The sequence below is a fragment of the Tamandua tetradactyla genome, chromosome 3 (genome assembly GCF_023851605.1).
Source record: "Tamandua tetradactyla isolate mTamTet1 chromosome 3, mTamTet1.pri, whole genome shotgun sequence".
Classification (NCBI taxonomy): domain Eukaryota; kingdom Metazoa; phylum Chordata; class Mammalia; order Pilosa; family Myrmecophagidae; genus Tamandua; species Tamandua tetradactyla.
The window spans coordinates 24469256-24494024 of record NC_135329.1 but is presented as its reverse complement, the minus strand read 5'-3'; the positions used below and the strand labels follow the sequence as shown (position 1 = coordinate 24494024).

Sequence of the window (24769 nt, the reverse complement as noted above, 5' to 3'; positions counted from 1 at the left end):
TGTCCTCATGTCCCTAGTGCGTTGCAAAGAGTGTTTTATATACAGGGTGACCATGCATCCTGGTTTGCCTAGGACTACTGTAGTTTATGCCTGTCTACTGGCTATTTCATCCAGCTCGCACCTCCTTCCCTCTTCAAAGTGTCCAGGTACGGATGAAAAATTATATGATTAGCTTTTCCTTATATAACAACCCTCAGAAAATACTTATTGAGTTGAATGGATTAATTTGGAGTATGCTGAAGTAGTAATCTCTGTGAGATTTTAAAATATATAGTGGATTTTTCTTAGGAACAAGGGCACTAAAATGTCTGAGTAAAGCAATAGGAAGAAACATAAGAAAAGATAATTATTAAACAACTGAATTAATCTGAGTCTGTGCACTCAAAAGAAAAGAGAGTAGTGGAAATGCAGAGACATGTATGACCTGAAATAGATTTCCTAACCTTTCTTTGTCTTGGTTTCCTCATCTATAAGTAAGAAATAATATTAGTTTTCAGAGTTATTTTCAGAATTAGTGAGATAAAGTGTAAAAATGCATTAAAAGTTACAAAGGAAATTGTATACAAATGGGTCCAGTTTGTTTTTGTTTTTATTTTTCCAAGTTGTTGTCTTCTGTTTTTCAGATTTTCCTTTCACCTCTTGGGGGAAGTAAAGTGGGAGCAGGAGACAGCAGATGCAAAGAGTGTTGGCTCTTGAGTTAGTGACACAGGGATATTATGATGGAAAGAGCACCGGGGTCAGCAGTGAGAAAGCTTGGATTTTAATTTTTCTCTATTATTCGGTAGCTGTATGTTTTGGACCATAAGTGACCTCCAGGCTCTTTCTCTGTAAAATGGGGATATTTATGCTAAAACCATTATTTAAGAGAAAAATTAGAAAAATCACCAGTTTTAAGAAAGTTTACTTGAAAACTTAATTATATAATTAAAGAATAATTGTATACCCAATAAATATAAGATTTTGAAGATCTATGCAGACCGTGACGAATAGTGGGAAATTCTCAGTACCAGAGTATACAGTAGGCATGGTATGGCTCATTTTATACAAAAGAGAGACAGGTAGAAGATGCACGGGCATTGCTGCAGCTACAACATCCTCGGTGCTAGAAAGCAGCAGCCATGGAAGCCACCTGTCACACAGATAGCAAAAGTCACCTGAAGCACCACATCAACACAAATCTTAACAAATGTCACTGCTCAAGAGCAATAATGATAATGTCATGCTACCTTGTCAGTAAAAGAATGGATAATGGGAAAATACACAACTATCTGCCTATTGGGGGTGGGGATGAAATTGGGAGTAAGTGGGAGCCAGGAAGAAAGAATGAAAGAATGGGGATGGCAGTAGGAAAACTGGGTCATATCGCCTCTAGTGTACCTTTTTGTATAGTTCCGATTTTTAGAATCATGTTGATGTTTCACATACACAAATATGAACAAGTTAGTATTTTTTTAAAATGGCACCAGCAAAAAGAACCGTGGCAGAGCAGAACGTTTCATCACTGGGTCAGACACTATCTGGTGAGTCCCCAGGTCATCCTAGGATGGACATCTAAATACCCCAGCCAACCAAGGTTTGACCTTATTCAATAAACATTTGTTGGAGACCTGTTATGAGCCAGGTGTTGGTCTAGACCTGGGAATACAATAGCGACAGCAGACCAAGAGCCCTACTTAGTCTAAGGAGGATCCTGGGCTCATGCTCATGTTAAAGAGGTTAATTTCCTATAAGTTCACAGGACCCACTAGCACCAGACACGGAATCGCCTGTCCTGTTGTGTACTGAATTTTAAAGAAGGAATCCCTTTGATTTAGGACAGCTTGAAGGAAGAAGGAAGCAGGAGAATTAAGGAACTTTGGCCACCCCGATGGAAGAGGTTCAATAAATATTGTGTACAAATTCCACATGATTGTACAAGGTATCACATTGCATGGGGATAATTTAAAAGTGTCTACTGTGCAAGAATACAAGGTTGGGTAAAAAGTCCCAGGACTGCTCATTTCCTCATATCCTCAGAGTTTGGGAAATGTCAAGTCTATGGCAGGTGTTCAGAAACACATTTGTGGAACTAGCACTAGTTTGAAAGTTTTATTGTGTGACCAGATGGTTCAAGGCACATTCCCCCACACCTTTGGTACTGCCTCTTAGAGAGTTTATTACCTAAAATTAGGCTGATTCCATCTCACTTTAAGAACTAAGATAACGATATCCTCACTCACAAGCAAGGACACACACGCACAGACCACTCAGCATCATACTGCTAGAGGCTGCAGCTGCACCACCAGAAGAGCTTCAGAAAAACTGGCTTTTTTTGCTCCAGCAGCCACGCCTCGCTTGCTCCTGGCCTGTCCCCAACATCAGCACTTGGGCAAGTGGCTGATCTCTTGCGCCGCGCTGGTGCCCTAGACTACGGCTAATGAAGCCCCAGTTGCCCCGGAATAGGCGCGATTAACAATATTGACTCCACTCGCAGGCATTGTGCCCTGGCGGGAGCCAAGGCAACACTTTTCGTAACAAGAACTCTTTACACCGCACGAGAGGGGTTGGAGAGACTTTTCTAGTCCAGGATCTCATTTGCTCTTCGCACAGCACACCAGGAAAGGAAGACAAAGCCTGGAACCAGAGGCAAGGACTTGCATTCAGGGCTTTTGATGCCTTTTACAACAGCTCTACTGTCTGCATTTCACTAGTTGATACTGCGCTGGCAGGTTTGTCGCTTGAAGGCCGTGCTTTGTTTTTGTCTATGGTTTTAATATGGGGGAGTTTCTCTGCCACCCCCCAGCCTTTGAAGGTGGGAACTAGCCTGGCGAGCCCAGCTCTACTAGAGGGAGAAAGGGGCGGAATGATTACTCACAGACAGCTAAATGGAAATATTTTAAGTACATCGTCTCTCTGTGTTGTCTGGTGGTCGTTGTAAATATGTCTACCAGACATTCGCCTCCACCTCTGCGGGGAGGATGGATGATGTTATTTTTCTGGCAAGTCGTGGGATAATGGTTTCATGAGATCAAATATTAATTCATTAATATTTCTTCTTAGATGCTTACCCTGAGGAAATAATGCAAAATGTTGAGAAGAACAAAGGCACTTCAGATGTTATTTTAAGTCCTACTTACAATGATAAAAAAAGTTATATCTAAAAGTAAAAACACAGTTTATCATGGCCCATCCATATCTCAAAATATTTAAAATTATATTTGTAAAAATTCTTTAATGAAGTGATGGCATCCTTATGATGGAAGTTTAAAAATATATAAACTTGCGTATCCCCTATGATCTCATATATGCAAAATTATTCATAGAAGGAATTGCCCTAAAAAGGTATCTTTGGATGGATGATTTTTCCTTCTCAATGTTTCCCTACTTCCCAGTTTTAGAGGTGTGCATGATTTATTTTATAATCAGAAACAATAAAAATTAAATTAATGAATGGGTGAGCACAAGATTTCTAGATCTCTGGGGGCAGAGTCATGTCCCTTTCAGAGGTGAAAAAAGTCATGCTAATTGGGAGTCTCATAACTTCTCTGATTTTGACTCCTCACTGATAAAAAGAAATTGGCAACACTCAGGGTATGGCTTAGATGTAGAGTTAAATGATAGGATGTACAAAAGTCATTACTTGGTAGTTGATAGGTCAAATTTGCCGGCATTTTGCATGAAATATTTAGCCTGGATGGAAGAGTTCAATTTACCTGGAGAAAAATGCAAGGACAATTCTTGGAATATTGAATTTCCCTAAGAAGGCTCATTTAAAAAAAAATTTGGTCTGAAACCAAAAATAAAAGTGCTCTAATGAAATCCTAATTCTAATGTAAAAGATTTTAAAACTCCTTCGATTCTATACCAGAGATTGCTGACACTGAATCATGTTTTCTTTATCCCTGTAGTATGAATAAGACCAGCCAGGAACATTCCTTGATGGTTCCAACGCATTATCTCACTTAATTTTCACAATAATCCTATGATGGATGTATCCTTATCTCCATTTTGTGATGAGGCCAAACTTAGAGAGGTTAAATGCTTTGCCCAAATACCCACAATTGATATGTTCCAGAGCAAGCACTAGCTCTATTGACTCCAACCACGGTTCCTTGCCTCCCTTTCCTCGGTGTCCAAATAACTTTTCTGGATCTCTAGTGTTCACTTAAATTTCCCAAGCCTTTCTGGAGCACCGCGTTTATACACACACGCAAGCTCAAGGCATATAGCTTTAGGGAGGATAAAGGGAAGGAATGGAGGGAACATGGGGCCACGAAAGAGGTGAGCCCCACTCTAGGACCTTCGCGCAAGACAGAGGAGCCTACCTTCCCTCATCCTCAACCCCTCACCAGGCCAGAACTAGGACGCTCCAGATATTTCCGCCCCAATCTAGGCCCTGGCAGGTCAAGACTTGCTCCTCCTCGGCGGTCCAGCCTTGGAGCCCAGGGACTAGCCCTGCACCGAAACCGCGACTTGAAACTTCGCGGATGCTCAGTTTCCCTCTGCAGAGTAGTGGAGAATTGAGCTAAGTCTAGGCCGGATGGACCGTGTCTGGTTGCACAGCTAGGACTCCACCCTCAATCCCCGCGCATCGTCCCCGAGGGTCGCGTCGGACCGTGGGTGGACTCCGGAAGCTCGCGGATTCCTCACCACTGCCGGAGTTGCAGCATCTCTTCACCTTTTCTTGCTTTTGAGAACCGTCAATACCGACTAAACCTCCCGGGGCGGTAGCTGGGTGTGGGGTGTGGGGGCGGGGGGAAGCAGTGAGCCCGCGCAGAAAAGGCTCAGGGGAGCGCGGTGGCAGAAAGCGCTTGGGAAGGAAGGTCCAGTGTTAACACGTGGTTTCGACCGGGACCAATGGGGGCGACGGTCTCGCCACCCGACTCCAGTCCCCCGGCCCGCAGGGATGGCCGAGAGGAAGGAGCGGTCAGGGGCGCTAAGTGTCTGTGCCAGAGCTTGGGTCAGCCGGGCCTGCAGTAACGGCACCGGGAGCTCAGGGCGCTGCGGTGGGCGAAGACCGAGAACGCCCCGCCTCCGCCCCCTCTGCCTTCGCGATGCTGCTGAGCCCAGTCACCTCCACCCCCTTCTCGGTGAATGACATCCTGCGGCTGGAGTGCGAACAGAGCCGTCCGGAGGTTTCGCCGCTCCTAGGAGGGCGAAGGAGCCCAGAAAGCTCCCAGTACTTGAGGCTGGACCAGGAACCGCGCGGATCCGAGGTCCTCCACGCCGGTGGCGGCGGCGACAGCGACAGGAGGCAGCCCCGATCGGAGCCTCCAGGGGGTCCCAGCGAGGCCGCCTTGGAGATGGACGCGGAGCCCGTGGGGGAGCCCCGTGAGTACAAGCTCAGGTCTGGGCCCCTACAGGGGAACTAGTGGGGGGAGGGCACTAGCAATCGGTGCAACCGCTTGTCTCCTGGTCTCCCGGGCTCCGAGGCCCGAGGCCGTTGGTCATCTTCTCTCAGCTCCGGAGTCCAAAAGACGTCTCTCTCATCTCTCGTTACCATCCCCTCCCTATTCCCAGTGTGATTCACGCACCCCTAACAATAATGAGGTCCTGAATCTTAAGGGTTCCATACTCCCACGGCCTTGCCTCTGATTTCCACAAACACATCATCCACACTAACACGCCACAGTCCACAGCTCTCAGAACCCCCAGCTTCTTTTTCCCACAGCGAATTCACCTATATTTCAGCTGTGCCCTCAAGCCCCCCAGACACACACGAGGCCCTTCCCGACCACCTCCAAATATCTTTCTCTGCCTTAAACCATCCCCAGGAAGGTATAGCGGTCAAAGCAGCCATGCCTGGGGGTGGAACCTCGGTGTTACTTGGGCCGGTTCCTTTCTTGGGCTAGCTCAGTGGTTTGCGCCAGGCCCACATTCCTCTGCCCAGCTTTCCATCTCAAAGAGAGAGAGAGATGGGCCAGGAAGTGTCTGGGTCCCTTGGAAAGGAAGGCCCTGCGGGCGCTAGTCACAGGTACTCAGCTTCGAGAAGCATCTTAAGGACAGCTCGGGTTTTAACTGCCCTGGGCAGCTGATGGCTCCAGCCCTTTCCCGAGCTCCGAGTCTCCGAGGGCGCAAACGGCGTGAGCCGGTTGCACCTGCATCAGGCCTGCAGGAAGAGAAGCGGTGGGCAGGGAGCTGTGCTGCGGTGGGCTCCTGAGGCCCGTGAGTGTTTAGCAAGAGAGCACCAGCACTCCGAGAAATGAAAATGCCACCCTCCCCCCTCGGCAAAGCTCTGTACCTCGGTCTGCAGTCTCTCCCCGGGTCTGGAGTTCCCCCACACACACCCACCGCCCCACGAGAGGAATGTGAGCGCCGAGCTGGGCCTTCCCTGACAGGCTGTGCCGGGGCCGCTCCATTCAAGGCGGGAGTTTCTCCTGGGCTGGCGAACCCATGGCCGAATCTCTTCTGCGGCTGCGATAAACGCTAAGGAGGGGCAAGAGATCTGCTTCTGCTGCTTTTGCACCGGAGGGAAACTGGCCTGGTGGAGTGGGCGCCCTCCATCTGTCCTCAGCCGCTCCCACCCCCCCACCCCCCAGCCTTCAGGGACGCAGACCGGGAGAGGCTCAGGATTGTATACCACGAGGGCGCTGGGTCCCTAACCCAGAGGGAGGCTAAATCTCGGCCTGGCTGGTGCTGGGGTTGCTGCGCAGCCACAGGGTCTACGACTTCAGCGAATTTCGAATGCGCTCCTGATCAATCGTTAATTTCCGATTTGCTAAGAAAACGAACCCTCGTGGACATTTTCCTTCTTTGCAAGTTTTTCTGACCCAGGCTCTGAGCGCAGAAGTCTCTGAAGAAAGTTTTTCTTTTTTCAAACATTACCTAGCACTCCATCCCCTGGGAGATGGTGCCAGCGTGGCTGGGGGTTGGGAGTCGGGTTCTAACCCGCACTAGCTCTAATTCGAGGTGCCCTGCCCTGCCCCGCCTAGCAACGAGCTTGCATTCCCTCCACGTTCCTGATTTTCTCTCAGTGCGAGTTTCCATATAAAACTCAGCGTTTCCCATTTCCCATCCTTGGGTTAAAATACAGTTTAAGCCAAAGCATGAGGGAGGTAGGGAGACGGGAAGCAAAGACTGCACCTTGGCGGAATTTGGGCCTAGTATATAGGGCTGGGGTCTCAAGCCCTGTGTTAACTAGTTCAGTTCTGAATTGGCTTGGAAGGTTGGGATAGGACTCTGCGGGGGAGGGGGGCGGAGAGATAGAGGGCCGGGGAGACCCCAAAGGAGAAAGAAGCCACTTTCTAAAAAGCCAGATGTGGTCTCAACTTCAAATGAAACCTCAGCTTCCTAGCCAAGAATCAGGAAATATTTTCAGTTTTTAAAATGTTTATTTTGTTCCTTGGGGTTGCCGAGGAACGCTGCTTCGAGACGGGTCCAGGTGTCAAGGGAGCCACCTGATGACCAAAAAGACAAGGGTATGGGCAAAAGTGGGAGTGAAGGTGGGAGATCCACTCGAGACTCCCATTCCTAGCCTGGGAGCCAAGTACCCGCAGCTGAGCGCGGGGACCGCCACGGATAAGGCAGAGGCAGAGAGGAGCAAGTCGCCGAGCTTCCGCCTTTTCTGGACCCGCAGGCCCTCGGGAGCTCTTTCTCCCTCCCTCTCTTTCCTCTCCAAGGACAGTCCAAAGTTATCCCCATTAGGTAGTCTTCCACACTCGTACTTGATCCTCGCTGCAAAAGCTCCCTCCGAACTCTGTCACACCTTGGAGCCCACTCCCTCCATCGCACCCGTCACACTCAGAGAAGAAAATGGAGCCGCTTTGGAAAAGATCAAAAGTCTGCCTTCTGGGAACCGGTGTGTACACTGCGGACCAAGTAGTGCCACAACGTATATTTCAGTAGCTACAAAAGCGACAGAAGCTTCGGAGCAAGTAACATCCAGACCTGCCTGGGGCGCCGGTGGGGGGCGGCAGAATGGAGAAGAGGGACGAAAAGAGGGCGCCAGGTGAAGCTTATCAGGGCGGGGAGGGGGTCTCTTAAACAAAGTAAGGTAACCTGAGGCTGGGCACTGATGCGGTTTCTTCCTGTGTTTTTAGAGCCTGGCCTGACCACCGCTTCGCCCCTCGGCGGGCCGCGGGTGCGGGAGCGCGATGTGGGCCACCGCGGCGACGGCGTGCGCGTGGGCGGCCCAGAGCCCCCCAAGGCACCCCCGCGGCGGAAGCCCCGCGTGCTCTTCTCGCAGACGCAGGTGCTGGAGCTGGAGCGGCGCTTCAAGCAGCAGCGGTACCTGTCGGCGCCTGAGCGCGAGCACCTGGCCAGCGCGCTGCAACTCACGTCCACGCAGGTCAAGATCTGGTTCCAGAACCGGCGCTACAAGTGCAAGAGACAGCGCCAGGACAAGTCCCTGGAACTGGCGGGCCACCCCCTAGCGCCGCGCAGGGTGGCGGTGCCTGTGCTGGTGCGGGATGGCAAGCCCTGCCTGGGTCCAGGCGCACCGACCTTCCCCGGCCCCTACGGCGCGGTCGCCCCGCCGTACTCCTGCTACAGCGGCTATGCGAGTGGCCCCTACAGCGCGAGCTACGGCAGCGGCTATGCGGGCGCGGCCACCGCCCCCGCGCCGCCCGCACCCCTGGCCAGCGGGGTCTCCGGCGAGGGCAGCTCGGGCGCGAGCCCGCAGAGCCATCTGCCCGCCACGCTGCAGGGTGTCAGGGCTTGGTGAGGCGCCTCCTCTCGGCTCTGCCCACCGGGGCCCGGTGTTCCCTCGGCGCCCCTCGGCCCGCGGGTCTGCGGCGCGGGATGGAAGCGGCGACCGGTAGCGGTCTCTCTCCGCAGAGCGATCCCTGGGCCTGCGAGTTGCTGTCCGACCGGGCATCCAAGCCGAAGGACCTGAGGACGTTCTCCCTTCCCTACCTCATCCCCTCCAGAAGTAACCAGCAGCCCAAGAAGCAGCACCTCGAGGGAAGAAAGACGAGGGTGGGTGGCGGTTTCGGATGTCGGAGCAGCACTGAGACTGGTGCTTTTTTGTGCCTCGAACCAGAGGGCCTGAGAAGGTTTTTATTTTGTGGGCGGCCATCCCGGGACTCTAGGTTGGATGGAGGTGGTCTGTCTGGTGGAGCTCAATTCCTTTTTAGGTAATAGGTGAGGGAAGAAAATTAGAGAAGAGTGAGGGAGGGGGCATGAAGGGCAGGGAAGAGGGGGACCTAACGGGTTCACGAAGAAGGAATACTGCTGTGAGCCACTCTCTCCTGCGGGGTTTTAAAATCCCCCCAGCAGCGATGCTAATGGAAACTCAATAGTAAGCCGGTAGCTCTTTCTTTTCTGGGGCCAAAGGATCGCAGTTCAGGAAGTATCCTCTACATTCTGCTTCTCCCTTCACTGACACTCTCATTTTAGTTCTTGAATACAACACAGCATCTTCAGTAAATATGCAGAATTTATTTGCATATGAATATGTGTGTGTGTGTGTGTGAGAGAGAGAGAGAGAGAGCGCGCGATTGAGAGAGGAGTCATGTATTCTTCTCTCGGTTATCTCTAAACTTCTAATTAAAGTAAAAATGAATCCCAGATTTGGAGCCATCGGTGCAGAAGAGAGGGCAAAACTATTTCAGCCCTGGAAGTAGGTTACTTGATTTCTTCTCTCATATCTCCTCCCTCTTTTTAAGGTTTTCTTTCAAAATAAATTGGCTTCTAAATTCCACATGAGAAAATGAGAGTGCCTGGGAGGGCGTTTCCACTGTCCATTTATGACTGTCCTAAAATGATGGGTGGGAAGTCTGGACTTTAAAGAAAATCATGAGCCACACTCAAATGTGCCTGAAGTTATGCAAACTGAAGACTGAAAACAAAGTCACTTTATTAATGGGAACACAGAATAAAAAAAGAATTTGTCTTTGAAGTCACCATAGGAGTAAAATCAAGCCCCCCCCCCCCACCGCCACTGTATTATGTTTTTATACAATGAAAACTCTGGTTCTTCATCTCCTGGTCCACTGACTTGTCAAAAGTTAAATTCTAATATTTAATAAATTATGATATTTAATTGAAATATATTGCCCTTGCATTTTCTCATCTCTGACTGTGCCTTAATTGTTTGTGCTAAAGTGGGAAAACAGACTGCTGCACTCTTTGTAAACTGTATCTTGCTATCAATACCTCAAATTTCTTGAAGTTTATGTTTATGTTAAAAAACTGGTAAATGTTCACATTATTTCCATACTACTATTTCATTATATTTTCCTCTTTTTTCTTTTTGCTTTCATCCATTCACTTTCACTTTGCCATTTTCACTGCTAATAAAATGTATTTGGAAATAGCCCACAGTGTCTTCAAATTGTAGTTATTGTTACCCAGGAGTTAAAAGGCATTTATACTTTAAATTTGGAAATCTCAGCAAATATTCTTTGGTCAATTAAGCTGTGATAAAATAGAGACTAAAGTTAAATTCTCCATCAAGAGAAAATTGTCATATAGTTCATTCTTTTTCCACTTTGGGGTGTATTCCTTACAAGAAGAAAAATTATCCCATGAACACTGGCCTTCGATTCATAACAGCAGAGTTTAAGTTCCACTGCTACCACTGTGTAGCAATCGTTTGCTCTCATTTGTTAAATGAGTTGGGTTAAATGATTTCTTAGATCAGATTCTAAAATACTACTTGTTAGTTTTTTAAAAAATGGTCCTGACCCTGGAAATGTAGGTCACCGCGGAATGGATCAAGCAAAATGTGGTTTCCTTCATCCTTCCACCCGCTCCTAACATAGAAAAGGAGAGAAGAGGCATTCACTGGGCATAAACCTTTTCTCACTGAGTAACCTCAAGTAAAAGATTCCCATCACCCAGCACCCTATTATCTACCAAATGGAAAAGCACACAAAGAAAAGCAATTGCTGTGATGGGGCTCAGAGAAGCTTAGCTCAGTGATCAGTAAATCTCAACCCTCATTGAACAGTCCTTGTAGAGTCACAAGAGAAAAATAAGATTTGGCTGCTGCCCTTTAGAGTTGAACTCATTATCTAATTGGATAGCAAAGACTAAAATGAGAAAGGTGTCTAAAAATACAAGGTGGTATATGCTGTGTGTCAAATACGAATACAGACAATAAGCTCTCTCCGGAGAGAAATAAAATCCAGTGCAAGCTGGGGTGCACAGAGAAGGCTGGATAAAGGAGGCGGGTTAAGCCTGGTGATTAGTGTGAGAATGACACTGTTTACTGGGAGACGGCTAGGGTTATGGAATGGAAAAAAAGTAAATGGGCACATCCCAAATTTCATAGTTGCTTGAGATACATTTCATGTCTAGCTTCTGGAAAATCTTAAACTTCATTTAGTTGGCTGAAGTGGTGCAGGAGGCAAGAAAAGGGGGGTGGGGTGTGCTACCCACAATCCTGTAGTTATTTCCTTGACCTGTGACATTTGCTGTCATACTCCTCGAATGGCTCCGGCATCCATTTTTGCTGGTCTAAAATAAATAAATAAATAACAAAAGCCTTGTCCATGTGCAATCTTCGTGGCTTTCTTTTCTCTTCAGTCCACAGCACAGAAGTTTGAGATTCATATGACACCAGCAGTTTCTTTCCAAAAGCATAGAAAGGAAAGGGAGGAAAATGTTCTCCCATCTCCCCTCTCTGCCTGTCAAGATCACTTTAAGATGCATCCCTCTCCCAGCTCATCAAGCCCACCCCCAGCTGCCCATTTTTCCAGCTCTGTAATCTCCTTTCCACTGAAAGCTGCCCCTTTTTTTTGTGTGTCTCTTACCGACAACTGCTTATCCATGGCAGGGCTTTCACCAAGGAGCCGCTCTGTAAGCAATCCATCTCTTATCTGCATCATTCAGTCCCGTCACTCCAGCCCCCTCTTAATGTTCACAAGTTCCCCAAATGGGAAGTAATTGACCTCTAAACAAAACAAAAAAGCTCTCAGAGAGATAGCAGAGGTTCCTTTCCTGACTGTCCCAAGGCTAGGGGTCTCACCTAGGCCAGGTGGATAAGTCAATAAAATCGCAGACTTCCTGGCTCCCTGGCTCTCCTCCCCCCTTCCCAGCTCCGCTTCAAGCCAACTCCATCCGGATACCATCTGCAGATCAGATGGAGTGGGAGTCTAACTCCAGATCTCAGAGGTGCCACAGATTTCTGGTATTTATTTTGTTGTAATTCTATTGTTATTCGTGGTGTAAATTGGGGAGGCATATTTGAATTTTTAGAAAAATTCTATTAGAAAAGGATTTACAATCCAATCCTCAGGAGTGTATACCAGCTCTTTATTATATCAGCTCAGCAACTGGCCTTTTTTTCCTTTTCTCAAATTAGGAAATTCCCAGGGCTGGGTCTAGTTCCAATTGGGCTAGCAATATGCTACAATATGCAAGAGGTTGAGCCAGCCTCTTAACCTCTCGGGGGGTTGGTCTCCTCATCTATAACACTGAGGAGGTGAATCTCTGAAGCCAAGTCTAATTTCCGGTGTCTCCCCTGTTGATCTCAGATGCCTTCACTTTTAAAAATTGTTGGATATATCCTATGTCCAGAAGATGCCATATAACATTTATTTACAGTTTTAAAAATAGCTATAAAGTGGACGCTGCTGCATCTCTCACTCAAGGCAAGACATTGGGGATATCAGCTCCCAGAAGCACTTCTCCCCAAGCCCTTCCCAGACCACAAATCCTTCCTCCACCATCTCCAGTCTTTCCTCACTCTCCCCATAGTAACTGCTATTTTGACTTCTGTGATAATAATTTACTTGCTTTTCCTTATGAATTTGCCCATATAGACAAATCCCTTAACAATCTGGTTTGATTTTGCCTGATTTTGAACGTTAAATAAATAGAACCATACTGCACATATTCTTTTGTGACTTGCTTCCTTTGGTTTCAATTTGACGCTTGTGAGATTCTTTCATGTTATTGTGTGTGGCATATAGTATCTCACTGGATGAATGTACCTCAATTTATTTATTTATTCTACTGTTTATGGAAATATGGGCCATTTCCACGTGGGACCTATAGCAAAGAATGCTGGTAGTGACCTTTCTTACAGGTACAGCTGTATAAGTTAGAGTTTTTCCTGGACCTTCTTGCACTGTTAAATTTCCTGTAGATATGGACCTCTACATAACTTTGTTCTTTGCATTGCACTTACTCATTTTTATCCACATTTTCTTCTGTATTTTGAACCACCAAGGACACTGATTCATGTTTTCAAGAGGTCAGCTCTTGAGAGTGGGGAGAATTCAGCCTCTGAGCTATGTTTGCCCTCATTCCACCTGCCTGGACAGTCAGTAGAGAGCACCATGGGAGTCACTCGCCTTCCTCCCCATCCGGATTGGACTTGTCCAGCAAGAACCCCACCCCACCCCCAACCCGAGAGAAGGATGTGGTCTTAGTGACACACTCCAGATTCCACTGTAAGAAAAGCAAAGATATGTGCAGCAGGCTTGACCACAAACCTCCGCAGCACTTTCTAACTCAGGCTCGGTGGGGCTTTTTTTTAAGCTGGTCTGTCAAACCTGCCTCCTTCCCATCCATTCCTCAATGACTTCCGCCTCCTCCTGTTACCAGCCCTGTCTGATGGCATGAAACCCTAAGGATGGGAAATTGGAATCCCAGGCGAGGACTTCGGTGGGTCAAAGATGAGCCTTTCCTTTCATGGCTCTTGTCTCCAGCCCTACTCTGGGCCCCCTGTGCTTCCCCTGGACCTTGACCATGGGAGGCCTTTCATAAGTCCCTAGACAGGGCCAAGTCCCCCTGGAGTGGGCTGGCCAAGCACAATGGATTAACCCCTTAATAATGCATTTGCTCTCCGTGTCTGTTGTCCCTTCCAAAGAGCCAGCCTCATGTCTGTCCTAACCCTAGAATATTTCCAAAATGCCCTATGCCTGTTCTATAGCAAGGCTCCATAACCAAGAGGGAACAGCTGCTGCTTGACTTGCTTGCGTGACTTCACGTGGTCTGCACCAAAGACCCAGGCTCTGACTTTGCTCTCTGGTGGTCAGAATCCTCTAGAAGGAATCCCTTCTCTGTGTGGGTATGGGCCTGACCCTTTGCAGGGGTCACCTCAGCCCTGAGAATTTGTCAGCTAGGGGATATGGCTAGGGTGAGAAAGGAAATTTCTCTATTTTATTCATCTGGCTGTTCTCCTGTAGGAAAACGTAACTTTAATTAGCAGGTGTTAATGAACTTTAGGGTCAATATTTTTGGCAAATATAGGACCAGTATCATTAAAAAAAGAAAAGAAAAATGTTACCAAGAATCTAATACTAAAGATGAAAGCATTCTTACATGCCTAAGAAAGAGGAGGGGCTGGAGAAAGAGAGACACAAGGATGAATAAGACAGAGTCCTAGCTCTCAAGATTCTAAAATGGCAGATACAACAACCATCTATACAGCCAACTATAATACAAGGAAAACTAGAAAAAGTGTTATTGTAAACATAAATATGAGAGCACAGAGAACGAACAATTTATTCTGACAGGAACAAATCATTTATTCAATTAATTGAATGCCTACACACATGGTTCCTTCCCAGAAGATGCTTATAATGGGGAAACATGTGGCAGAGACTTCAAGCTATCACCCGATACCCATTCCCCCTTTCTTCTTTTGCCATAGAACCCCAGGATTTTAGCTAATTACATGGCCACCAAGCTAAAGGCTCTATTTCCAGACTCTTTTGGAGTTAGGGGTGGCCAAATGACAAAGATCTGGTTGATGAGATGTTAACAGAAATATATGAAGCTTCTAGGACCTAATTTTAAATTGAAAGGGACTGTGGGCACTTTCCTTCTCCCCCTGCTGCTGGCCTGCACCATGCAGATGAGATGGTGGGGGCAGTAGCAACTATCTCAGATTTGATAGAACAATAGGGTGGAAAATGCCATGCTCCCCAACACCATGAAATCACCAGATCAGCCTTGATCTGCTTGCACGCAGATTATTACATGGGAGAAAAATAAATTTGTCTTATCTAAGCCACCTTTATTTTGGCCTCTGTTACAGTGGCTGAATATGTATCTCAGACACAATGTTGGTAATTATAAGGTGAAGAGGTGCGGTGCAGTAGATGTTTAGAAGAGAAATGAATCAAGCCAACGTGGTCCAGAAGAGCTCCATCAAAGAAGAGGGTTTTGAGACAAACCACTTGGAAGGATGAAGAGATTTGGTTGGTTGGAGAGGAAGGTTAGGGAATGGACTACAAAGAGGGATGTAGACAAAGGGGACAGAGAAGAAGGTGGCTGGAAACCAAGGACTCTGTGGGAGTAGACATTGAAGGCAGCAGTGTAGCTGCATGGAGGATGTGTCCATGGTCACAGTTTTCACTGGTCTGCACACTCTCCCCAGACCATGATCGTATCTATCAGGAAGGCATAACTTCCATTTCTATACAATTAATTCACAAATCCCACATCTACATCTCCAGCTTGACACTCCAGACCCAAATTGCCTGTTACTTCTGGACATCTCTATCTGAATGTTTCCCAGTCTAAACAGAGCCCATTTCTCTCCACCTCCCTCCTAAATCTGCTCCACTTTCTATATCCCTCTCTTGTTAATGTAGCTCCATCCTGCCTGTAATCCAGGCCTGAAACTCCATTGTCCTCTCTAAGCCTCTTCTCTTAATTCTACCCCCAAAGTAGCTCCCCTGCCTGCACCCCTTCAGGTTCCTAATGCCACTATCTCCGTTCAGATCTTCCTTTCCCACTTGACCATATACAAAAGCCTCCTAGCTGGGATCACAGCCCTGCTCTCTTCTCTGCAGGCCATTTCTCATGCTGTTTTAATATTTCTTTTTTAAAAAACAAAATCCAGAGCTCATATATTCCTTGGGAAGAAATTTTCAAAATAAAATCTACATTCTTTAATCTTACACACAAGCACTTCCATAATCTGATTTTTATCTATATTCCCAAACTCATTTCCTGTCGTGTTCTTCCAATTGCCCATTGTTGCAGCCAGTAAACTACCTGTCTTTCCTAACCATGCTAGGTATGTCTCCCCTTTCTGGTGTCTGAGATTCAGCTGAAATGCCACCTTCCGAAGGAAGTGTTCCCTGAAAGATTTCTGGTCAGTGTTTTCTGTGCTCTCATAGCTCAGGGTCTGTCCCCTGTTATAGCACATCTATCACTTGGATTGTAATTGGGTTTTCTTGACAGTCTCTCCAAAAAGCATACTTTTCTTGATTAAAGAAATCAATTTTTGTCAATTTTCTCCATTTATATAAATTTTATTGAAGTATAACATAGAGAAAAGTGCACAAATAATATACATATGGCTAAATCAATTTTCACAAGCAAGCTTCTCATTATCAGCTCCTAGATCATGAAACAGAACATTAACATCCCCCAAAAGCTCTCGTGTACCCCTTTCCTGTCATTCTACCCCACGAAGGAAGCTATTGTCGTGACTTCTAACACCACAGATTAATTTTTTCCTATTGTCGTGACTTCTAACACCATAGATTAATTTTTGCCTATTTTTGAACCTTAGGTAACCAGAATCATATGGTGTATACCTTTCCGTCTGTTTCTTTTTTCTTCCATTCAACAGTATATTTGTGAGACTCTCCCATGTTGTTGTGGGGAACTGTAATTCATTCATTTTTTGTACATTTTATTTTCATGGAGTTAGTAATTGCCTAGTTTTTCCATCTCTTAGTTTTCCATATATTGCTATTGCCAATTCTCTCCCTACCCATTCTGACAGTTCCTTCTTTTTTGTTATTGATTTTTTGGGGGTGGTAACACATACAAAATTGCCATTCTGGCATTTTTAAGTGTACAGCTCATTGGCATAGGTTACTTTTACAATGTTGTGCTACCGTCACCAAGTCCCATTACTAAAATTTTTTCATCAACCAAAACAGAAACTCTTTACCCATTAGGCATTCACTCTCCATATTCTTCCTCCAGCCTCTGTTAACCTCTAATCTACTTTCTGTCCCAATGGTTTTGCTTATTCTAGATATTCTATAAAAGCGGAATCACTATCTTCGTCCTTTTGTATCCGGCTTATTTCACTTAGAGTAATATTTTCAAGGTCCATCCATACTGAAGAATGTATCAGAACTTCATTTGTTTTTATGGCTGATACTATCCCAACATGTGAACTTTTATTTATCCATTAGTCTGTTGATGGACACTTAAGTTGTTTACATCTTTTGTTTATTGTGAATAATGCTGCTATGAAAACTTGTGTACAAACTTCTAAGTCCCTGCTTTCAATTCTTTGGGATATATACCTGGGAGTAGAATTGTTGAGTCATCGGTAATTCTATTTAACTTTCTAAGGAATCACCAAACTGTTTTCCACAGTGGCTGCAATAATTTACATTCCCACCAGCACTGCACAAGAGTTCCGGGATCCCCATATCCTTGCCAACATTTTTTATTCTCTTCTTTTCATCACAGCCATCCTGGTGGGTGTGAAGCGGTATCCATTATGGTTTCGGTTTACATTTCTCTAATGGTTAATGATATTGAGTATCTTTTCATGTGTCTATATATGTGTTTGTATATTTTCTTTGGAGAAATATCTATTTGCCCATTCATTAATTCTTATTGCTATTTTGTATTCCATTGCACGACTATACCACAATAGATATATTTATTCTACTTCGGATGGGCATTTGGGCTGTTCCAAGTTTGGAACTTTTATAATTAGTGCTGCTATGAACATTGTGTGAATGTTTTTTGATGAACCTATGAGTACATTCATATTGGATATGTAGAAATTCTGGGTCATAGGGTATGCATATTTATCCAAAGTAGTTAGGTCAATTTCCATTCCACTAGCAGTAGTTGAGAGCTCCAGTGGCACCACCTTCTCATGGCTCCTTGCCACTTTTCTTGCCACTCCCTTCTTCCACTTCCATGCTCAGAATTCAGCACAAAACAGCATGGGCAGGAAGCAGGTGCTCCAAAAATATTTGATTAATGGTATAGATTTGAGCTGAACCACTGGAGGAGCAGCTGGAGCAGTAAGAGACCCATCTAGGCAGTGAGTAAGGAAAAGTAACAAATGTTTCTTAAACCCACGCTGAGTGCCAGGGACTGCCCTAGGCAACTTACATAAATTTTGTGACTTAACCTCCATAATCACTCTCTAAACTTTATGATCAAAGGAGTCCAATAAGCTATCATCCCATTTCCAAAATGAAGAAACTGAGATTCTGAGTGACTACAAATGTTATTCAGAATCACTATCATTAAGGGTAGAGGTAGATGTTAAGCCTCCAAAGCCCATTTGTTTTCATGATATTCTGTTGCCTTTTCATAATCATTACAGGCTGCTGCTCTTTACTGTTATTTAACCACCTAAATATGCAGCTATATTTGCTAATGATTCAACAACCAATATCAGCTTGTTAGACTGATTGTCATGTTTTCAATCCTCATATTTTCTGTCCCTGCCTCACAGAGAGAAATCAGAGGGCACATTCCTGGACTAATGGGCACCTTCAAGCTTTTGAGATCTATAAGATAGCAGAGATTCCCATAAAGCCTACCTTCCACCCAGGATACATAAAAGCATTACCTATAATGCCAAGAACATTTGTGTGGCAATAATCAAGTCTTTGCTTGCAGGACTTAAACTGTCCACCAGGGGACACCATTGCCTCCAGTTTTCACTGTGGGAAAGGGAATTGCCTAAACATACTCCAGACTCCTCCCAAAGGCTCTTACATTTAGCTTTCAGAAATATTTCACCAGCGGGCTTCTTCTTTTCTCTCTCTCTCTTTTTTTTTTTAACCTTTGCTTTCCTGTTCAGATAGTGACAGCTGGGAGTGCATAGAAGCAGGCTTGGACTTAATAGCGTGAGTACTCCACAGGTATCAGCTGTTAGCCAAGGTTTCAGCATGACAAATATTGATGATACATTGGTATTACTGGTGGCTACAATATTCAAGTGGTGCTTTATCGTGCCCTGAAAATACTATCTCATTCAATCATCATATGTGAGAGTGTTATTCCCACACAGCTGAAGAAACTAGGCAGAGGGACTTGCCCAAGGTCACATAGCTTGTAAATTACAGACTCAGCATATAAACCCACTAAACCTGCTTCCAAATCTTCTGCTTGGGTTTGACTTTGTGTATCACATATTTAACAGTCTAGACTTAGAATACCGACTTTGAAGGGTTGGTAAAGCAAAGGCTGGCAACAGAATGGCCTGTGATTGCCCTCCTTTTCACCTCACTCCAGGCTCTTGCTCAAATACCCTAAAGGGAAATAGATCTGATGAGTTCATTTACTTTGAGTGGTTCTTGACGGAGAGCAGAGGCTCCTGGCTGTTCCTGAATTGAGCAAGCCTTTGAGAATCAATTTAATTGAATCTCATCGATGCTGGAATGGCTCTGCCACTGACCAGCTGTGTGATGGGGAGGGGTTTCTTCATCTCTCTGAGCTTCAAATTTCATCTTGGATAAAATGAGTTAGTTAAACAAGTTATTATCAATGATACTCTCCATGTTGTGAAAGAAACCCAAGTCAAACCAGCCTGAACAAAATTTTAAGGCATTTTCTTGGTGCACATAACTGAATGGTAGGGAGAATTAAGGTAGAACTGGCTCAGACCAGATACTTGAGCCCTCAAGTGGCTCCCCATCTCTCGTGTCTGCTTCTCTCTGCCTGGTCTGCCTCATCATCTCAGGCTACCGGGAACACAGCTACTGGCAGCTCAGAATCAGATCCTTACAGCTCCTTAACCAGAGACGAAAAGGCACTCTACTGCCAACTCCAGATTGAAAAAATTAAGCCGCTTCTCTTTATCATAAGGTGTAGTGGACATCAGCCAAGAGAGTAAGTTTGGGAGAAGTCCGTCTCCACTGTACAACACCTCTTTCTTGACAGTATTCCTGCCCCAGAGCAATTCACTTGCTTGTAATTCCCTAAGGTGTTCCCTCAACAGTTTCCTTATAAGAGTAGGGCTTGCAGTGAGGACAAGAGGATGGGGTGTCAGCGGTGCAACACGTTTACCTTCTCTTTCTAGACATAGCTTATGGCGCAAGTCTGTTGCCTCCATGTGTCCAACATCACATGCGTCTAAATAAAGTAAACCAGAGGCTGATAGCCCAGGGACGGATGCCAGGCTGCACCATTTCACTGTGCCTCTAGAGCGGTTCTATTTCTGAATAGAAAATGGGGGCTATGAAGACATCCTGGTGGCACAAAGCCCTCTACTATCCACATTTTGGCATGTGACCTCTAGTGGAGAGGTAGAGTTCATCTCTTATCCACATCTTTATGACTTCTAAGTTGTCACCCTCTGATGAAATCCCACAAATCATGACTCTTTAATAGGAGTATCTCTTGTCCTAGGGGTTGAGAAATGAGGTGATGCAACTTTGGGATCTCTGTGTTCTCCAACATGGTATTCTAACATCCTCCTGGCCTAAAAATAATCTTCCTTGCACTACTGAGCCGCAGGCCCCATGGTGGGTCAGAGTGTAATGCACTCGGGAATACACCTGTGGGCTTGCCCTTAGGACAGCAAGCAGGAGGAATGGGGCAGTGACTCAGAGGGGCAGGGAGAGGAGAAGAAGGGCTTGGGGATTTAATAGTGTCTATTCATAGGGTTGTTGTGAGGATTAAGCAAGTTAACGTTAAGTAAAGTGCTTTGAGCAGCACATTGTAAGTGTTAGGTAAGTGCTAAGTATTATGGTTTTAGTGCCAAGCCAAGGATTTCTGAAATTGCTGAATTTTATTAGTTTAGAAAGACTTATTTCATGCAGTCTTCTTGCAATGTTAGGTCACTCTAGAGTGGCTGGGCACTAAAAGAGCCAGCCTTCCCAGCTCAGCACAGAGCCCTCACCAGACAAGACCAGGTTTCTCACTTCGCTGATTCCTTCCCACACCTGCCTATTCCGGGTACCCCTACTTTTTCGCCCACTGGGATCCCAAATGGTTCCAACAGCTTCTATCCTTGTGCCAGGGAGATGGCCCTCATGAAACCACAGAGCCTGGTTTCCAGGGGCTGTAAGCTGAGCTGAGCAATCCAAGACCACCTGGTTAGGCAGGACTCCTCCCCCGCCCCTCCCCCGCTCTCCCCAGGCCTCCTCCAGCTGGTGCTGATTCTGTCCTGAGGTCTGTGGGGGACGAATGGCTTCCGGCTTGATCTGGCCGGTGGGTTTTTCTATGCACCAGCCAGCTAACCGGTGCGGACGCTGTGTAGATAGATGAACAGACTTTGGGTTTTTTTTTTACAAAAGCCTTTACATTTCCAAAATGGAAATTTACATTTCCATTGACATGCCACAGAAATCATATGCTAGCAATGGGCTTCAGCTGTGCCACATGAATGTATTTCTTTAAAAATAAATACACATTTCATGTGGGAGACCTGGGTTCGATTCCCAGACCATGTACTCAAACATAAATAAAAACAAATAAATAAATACATGAAACAAAATCATAATGATCTCCGTATTTTTGGAACACGTAAAATATTTTACAGCAAAAATCACATTTTTAAAAGAGAAATAAAACTGACCTACGCATGGAGAGAACTGGGTTGAAGTTCTGGTTTTGTCACTATTGCGTACTTTTAGATGAGTCATTTAGATTCTCCAAACCTCAGTTTCCCCAAATTTTAAATAAGGCCTAAGGTATCTTTTCATTCAATTCTGGAAAATTTTAAATGAAATGTCACAATGCCTCTTGTTTTTGTACATTTTCTTCTCTCCATGATACCCTGTTTCCATGTCTCCTAAATTCTTCTCCATTTCCCCTCTTTCCTCTCCCTGTACCCCTCCAGAGGGGGTGGGGACCTGGACAAATGCACAAATGAGATGGAAGACTTTGTCCTTGACCAAAGTATTTCAGGCATCAGGGGCTGAGAGATGGTCCGGAGAGGTCTGTCCCTCATTTCCCATGTGTTGGGGACACAGCCTGTTCGCCTTAGCTGGGAAAATACCAGGACAGCCTTGCCTGGGAGCCATGTAGAGGGTCTATCCCTATTACAAAGTGGAGCTACAGGGGCAAGTTTTGTCTCAGGACCTATGAACCCCTGGGTGAGTGACCTACCCTCTGCCCAGTGGTCCGCGGTTGTGTAGTCACACAGCCCTATAGTCCTCCAAAATTATCAGCAAAGTGTCCATCAGAGAAGCCCTAGTCAGTAGTTTTCCTTGTGTCCCCAGGCCCTGTTTATCACTGGCGTCAGTAGAACACCCTGGAGAGCCAAGCAGGGTCCTAGCCCCCTGCCTCTGATCCCACAGGGATCTGCTACCCCCTCAATGTAGACATCAGCTCTGCTGCCTTCTCAGATGAGCATCCGCTCTGGATACCATCGTTTCGGGGTAATGAGAGGCTAAAATAACCTGCTCAGTTTTATGGGGAGTGCTGAGAACTGGAGGGAGCAGGGAGATGGTAGGTCTCAAATTGCTTCTGGCAGCCAGAACAGTGTGGGAAGGTCAGAGCCTCCTCCCCTAGACAAACAGCCCCCGATGTGTCTCCCAGGTGAGGGTCTCTGCTAAGCTATTGAGCAGACCAGGCGAGGAAGGACTGAGGCCACCCAGTTCGAGCACAGGGAAAGCTTCTGCAGGCGTGGCCTGGCAGCCTCTGGCTCTCCAGAAATAGACAGCAAAGGAGGGGGCAGAGGCCAGGTTACCAAGGGCACCGTTAGCAAAATACTCTTGGGTTCCTATTGCCCAATAAATCTTTTTCTGATTGCTTTTCTTGGGTAATAAGCACTGATGAGGAGCATAATGAAGTTGAATTATTATCTGCTACTGAAGTTTCCCAAAACCCTACTCCCCTTTGCCATACTGAAAGGCAGAAAGGGAAAACTGGCATGAACAGCTATGGACTTGGAGAATCAGACCATTTTAAGGGTCTTGTGATGGAGGAGAAGAGGCCACTTGGCAGGTATGGGATTTGAAACATGAATGAGTTTCAGGATGAGATAAAGAATCTAAAAGGTCCACAGTCCTCCATGGAAAAAAATGAAACAGATTATGTGGGACTAAAATGACCTCCACCCTCTTGTAGTACCAGCCTCTCTCCCTGTGCTGCTCAGAGCCCTCACCTCCTCAGTATGGGCATCACTTGGGAGCTTGCTAGAAATGCAGATTCTTAGGACCAACCCAGACCTACTGAAACAGAATCTGCATTTGAACAAGACCCCCAAGTGATTGATATGATCCTTGAAATCTGAGAAACACTGCTCTGGCTGGCAGAAGACAGTCTCCTGCTCCCCACCACCCCCAACCCCATATCCCCTCCTCAGGCAAGTTCTCCTGGCCTCGGGACTGATCTCTTTATCCTCCTCTCTTAACTTTAAGATCTCTCATGTCCTGTCGTTTTGCACTTTGCCAATCACCAGTTGGGAAATAAAGGTCAGACTGATGATAGCCTGATCTGTTACCAAACTCACACAGCATTTTCACATTAACACATGACAATAATCTTAACTCAGATAGTTCATGGAAAAAATTTAGGGTACTAATCTAAATGGGGCGGGGGGGAGGTAAAGACCTTGAATCATTCCAGGGAGACAGGCCTATGCTCCAGGCTAACCTTGCAGAGGGTGATTTAATTCACCTCATCGTCCCTCTTTTCAATGGCTCTGCCTATCATGCTCCCTTGGAGGAAGATAGAAAGAAGCAAGAAATAGGACAGCCTGAGCAAAGAATACTATAACAAGCTACAGGAGACCATTGCAACCTGTTTCTCAATGTGGTTTTATTTTGCTTTTCTTTAATGATGACTGAAGTTTAACATTTTTATTTTTATTTTTATTTTATGTACCTGTTTATGTTTTAAATCTTTGAGCCATCTGGGATTTATTTTATTATTAGACAAGAACTTTGTTTTTTCCAAATGGAAGTACTAGTTATTAAATACTCCACATTTTCCCCACTGATTTGAAATGCCATCAAGCTCTAAATTTTAAAAGTGAAAAGAGGCCACTTCACCCTAAACTTCACAGCATATATCAAAATTAATTCAGAATGGGTCCTGGATTTAAATATAAAATGTAAAACTACAAAACTTTTAGAAGATAACATAGAAGAGCATTTTCAGAATACAGGGCTAGACAAAAGGTTCTTACACATGACACCAAAAGCACAATCCATAAAATAAAAATTAAGAAATTGGATTTCAACAAAATTAGAAATTTTCGTGATGTGAAAGATCCTGTTAAAAGGACAGAATGAGACACTATAGGTTGAGAGAAAATATCTGCATGTCACATATCTAACAAAGGCTTTATATAGAGATTGTTTATAAGAACTCTCAAAATTCAGTTTAAAAACCTCTCAAAAATCCAATTATAAGATAGGCAAAAGACATGAATAGGTATTTCATTAAAGGGGAGATACGGATGACAAATTAAGCCTATGAAAACACATTAAACATCATTAACCATCTTTTGTGAAATGCAAATTTAAAATTAAAGCCACAGTGTGATTTTTAATGCAATTTAATTAAGATATATTCCACAATGAGATTTTATACATACCTATTAGAACGACTTAAAAAAATTAGTGATAATGTCAAATACAAGCAAGGATGTGGAAAAACTGGAATTCTCATTCATTGCAGACGGAAATGCAAAATGGTATCTCAACTCTGGAAAACAGTTTGGCAGTTTCTTACAAAACTAAGCACACACGAACCATATGACCCTGCAGCTGCACTCTTGGACATTTATCCCAGAGAAAAGAAAACTTGTGTTCACACAAAAACCTGTACACAAATGTTCATAGCAGATTTGTTCATAATAGCAAAAAAATATATGGAAAGAACACAAATATCTCTCAATGGGTAAACTGCTGAACAGACCCTGGAAGAGCAAAACGATGGAATACCACTGAGTAATAAAAAGGTAAGAACTATCTCAATAAAAATTTTTTAAAAA

The 24769-nt window shown here is 45.2% G+C and overlaps 1 protein-coding gene across 1 annotated transcript; it reads left to right on the top strand.

Moving 5' to 3' along the window:
- Positions 1-5033: 5033 nt before the first annotated feature.
- On the top strand, positions 5034-8641 carry NKX2-6 (NK2 homeobox 6). Its single transcript, XM_077151846.1, has 2 exons — positions 5034-5310; positions 8019-8641. The coding sequence occupies exons 1-2, from the start codon at positions 5034-5036 to the stop codon at positions 8639-8641; spliced, it is 900 nt and encodes a 299-aa protein (XP_077007961.1).
- Positions 8642-24769: the final 16128 nt, after the last annotated feature.

Coding starts and splice junctions, on each gene's coding strand:
- NKX2-6 (XM_077151846.1), top strand. CDS start 5,034: ATGCTGCTGAGCCCAGTCACCTCCACCCCCTTCTCGGTGAATGACATC. Junction 5,311..8,018: donor GGAGCCCGTGGGGGAGCCCC/GTGAGTACAAGC, acceptor CTGTGTTTTTAG/AGCCTGGCCTGACCACCGCT.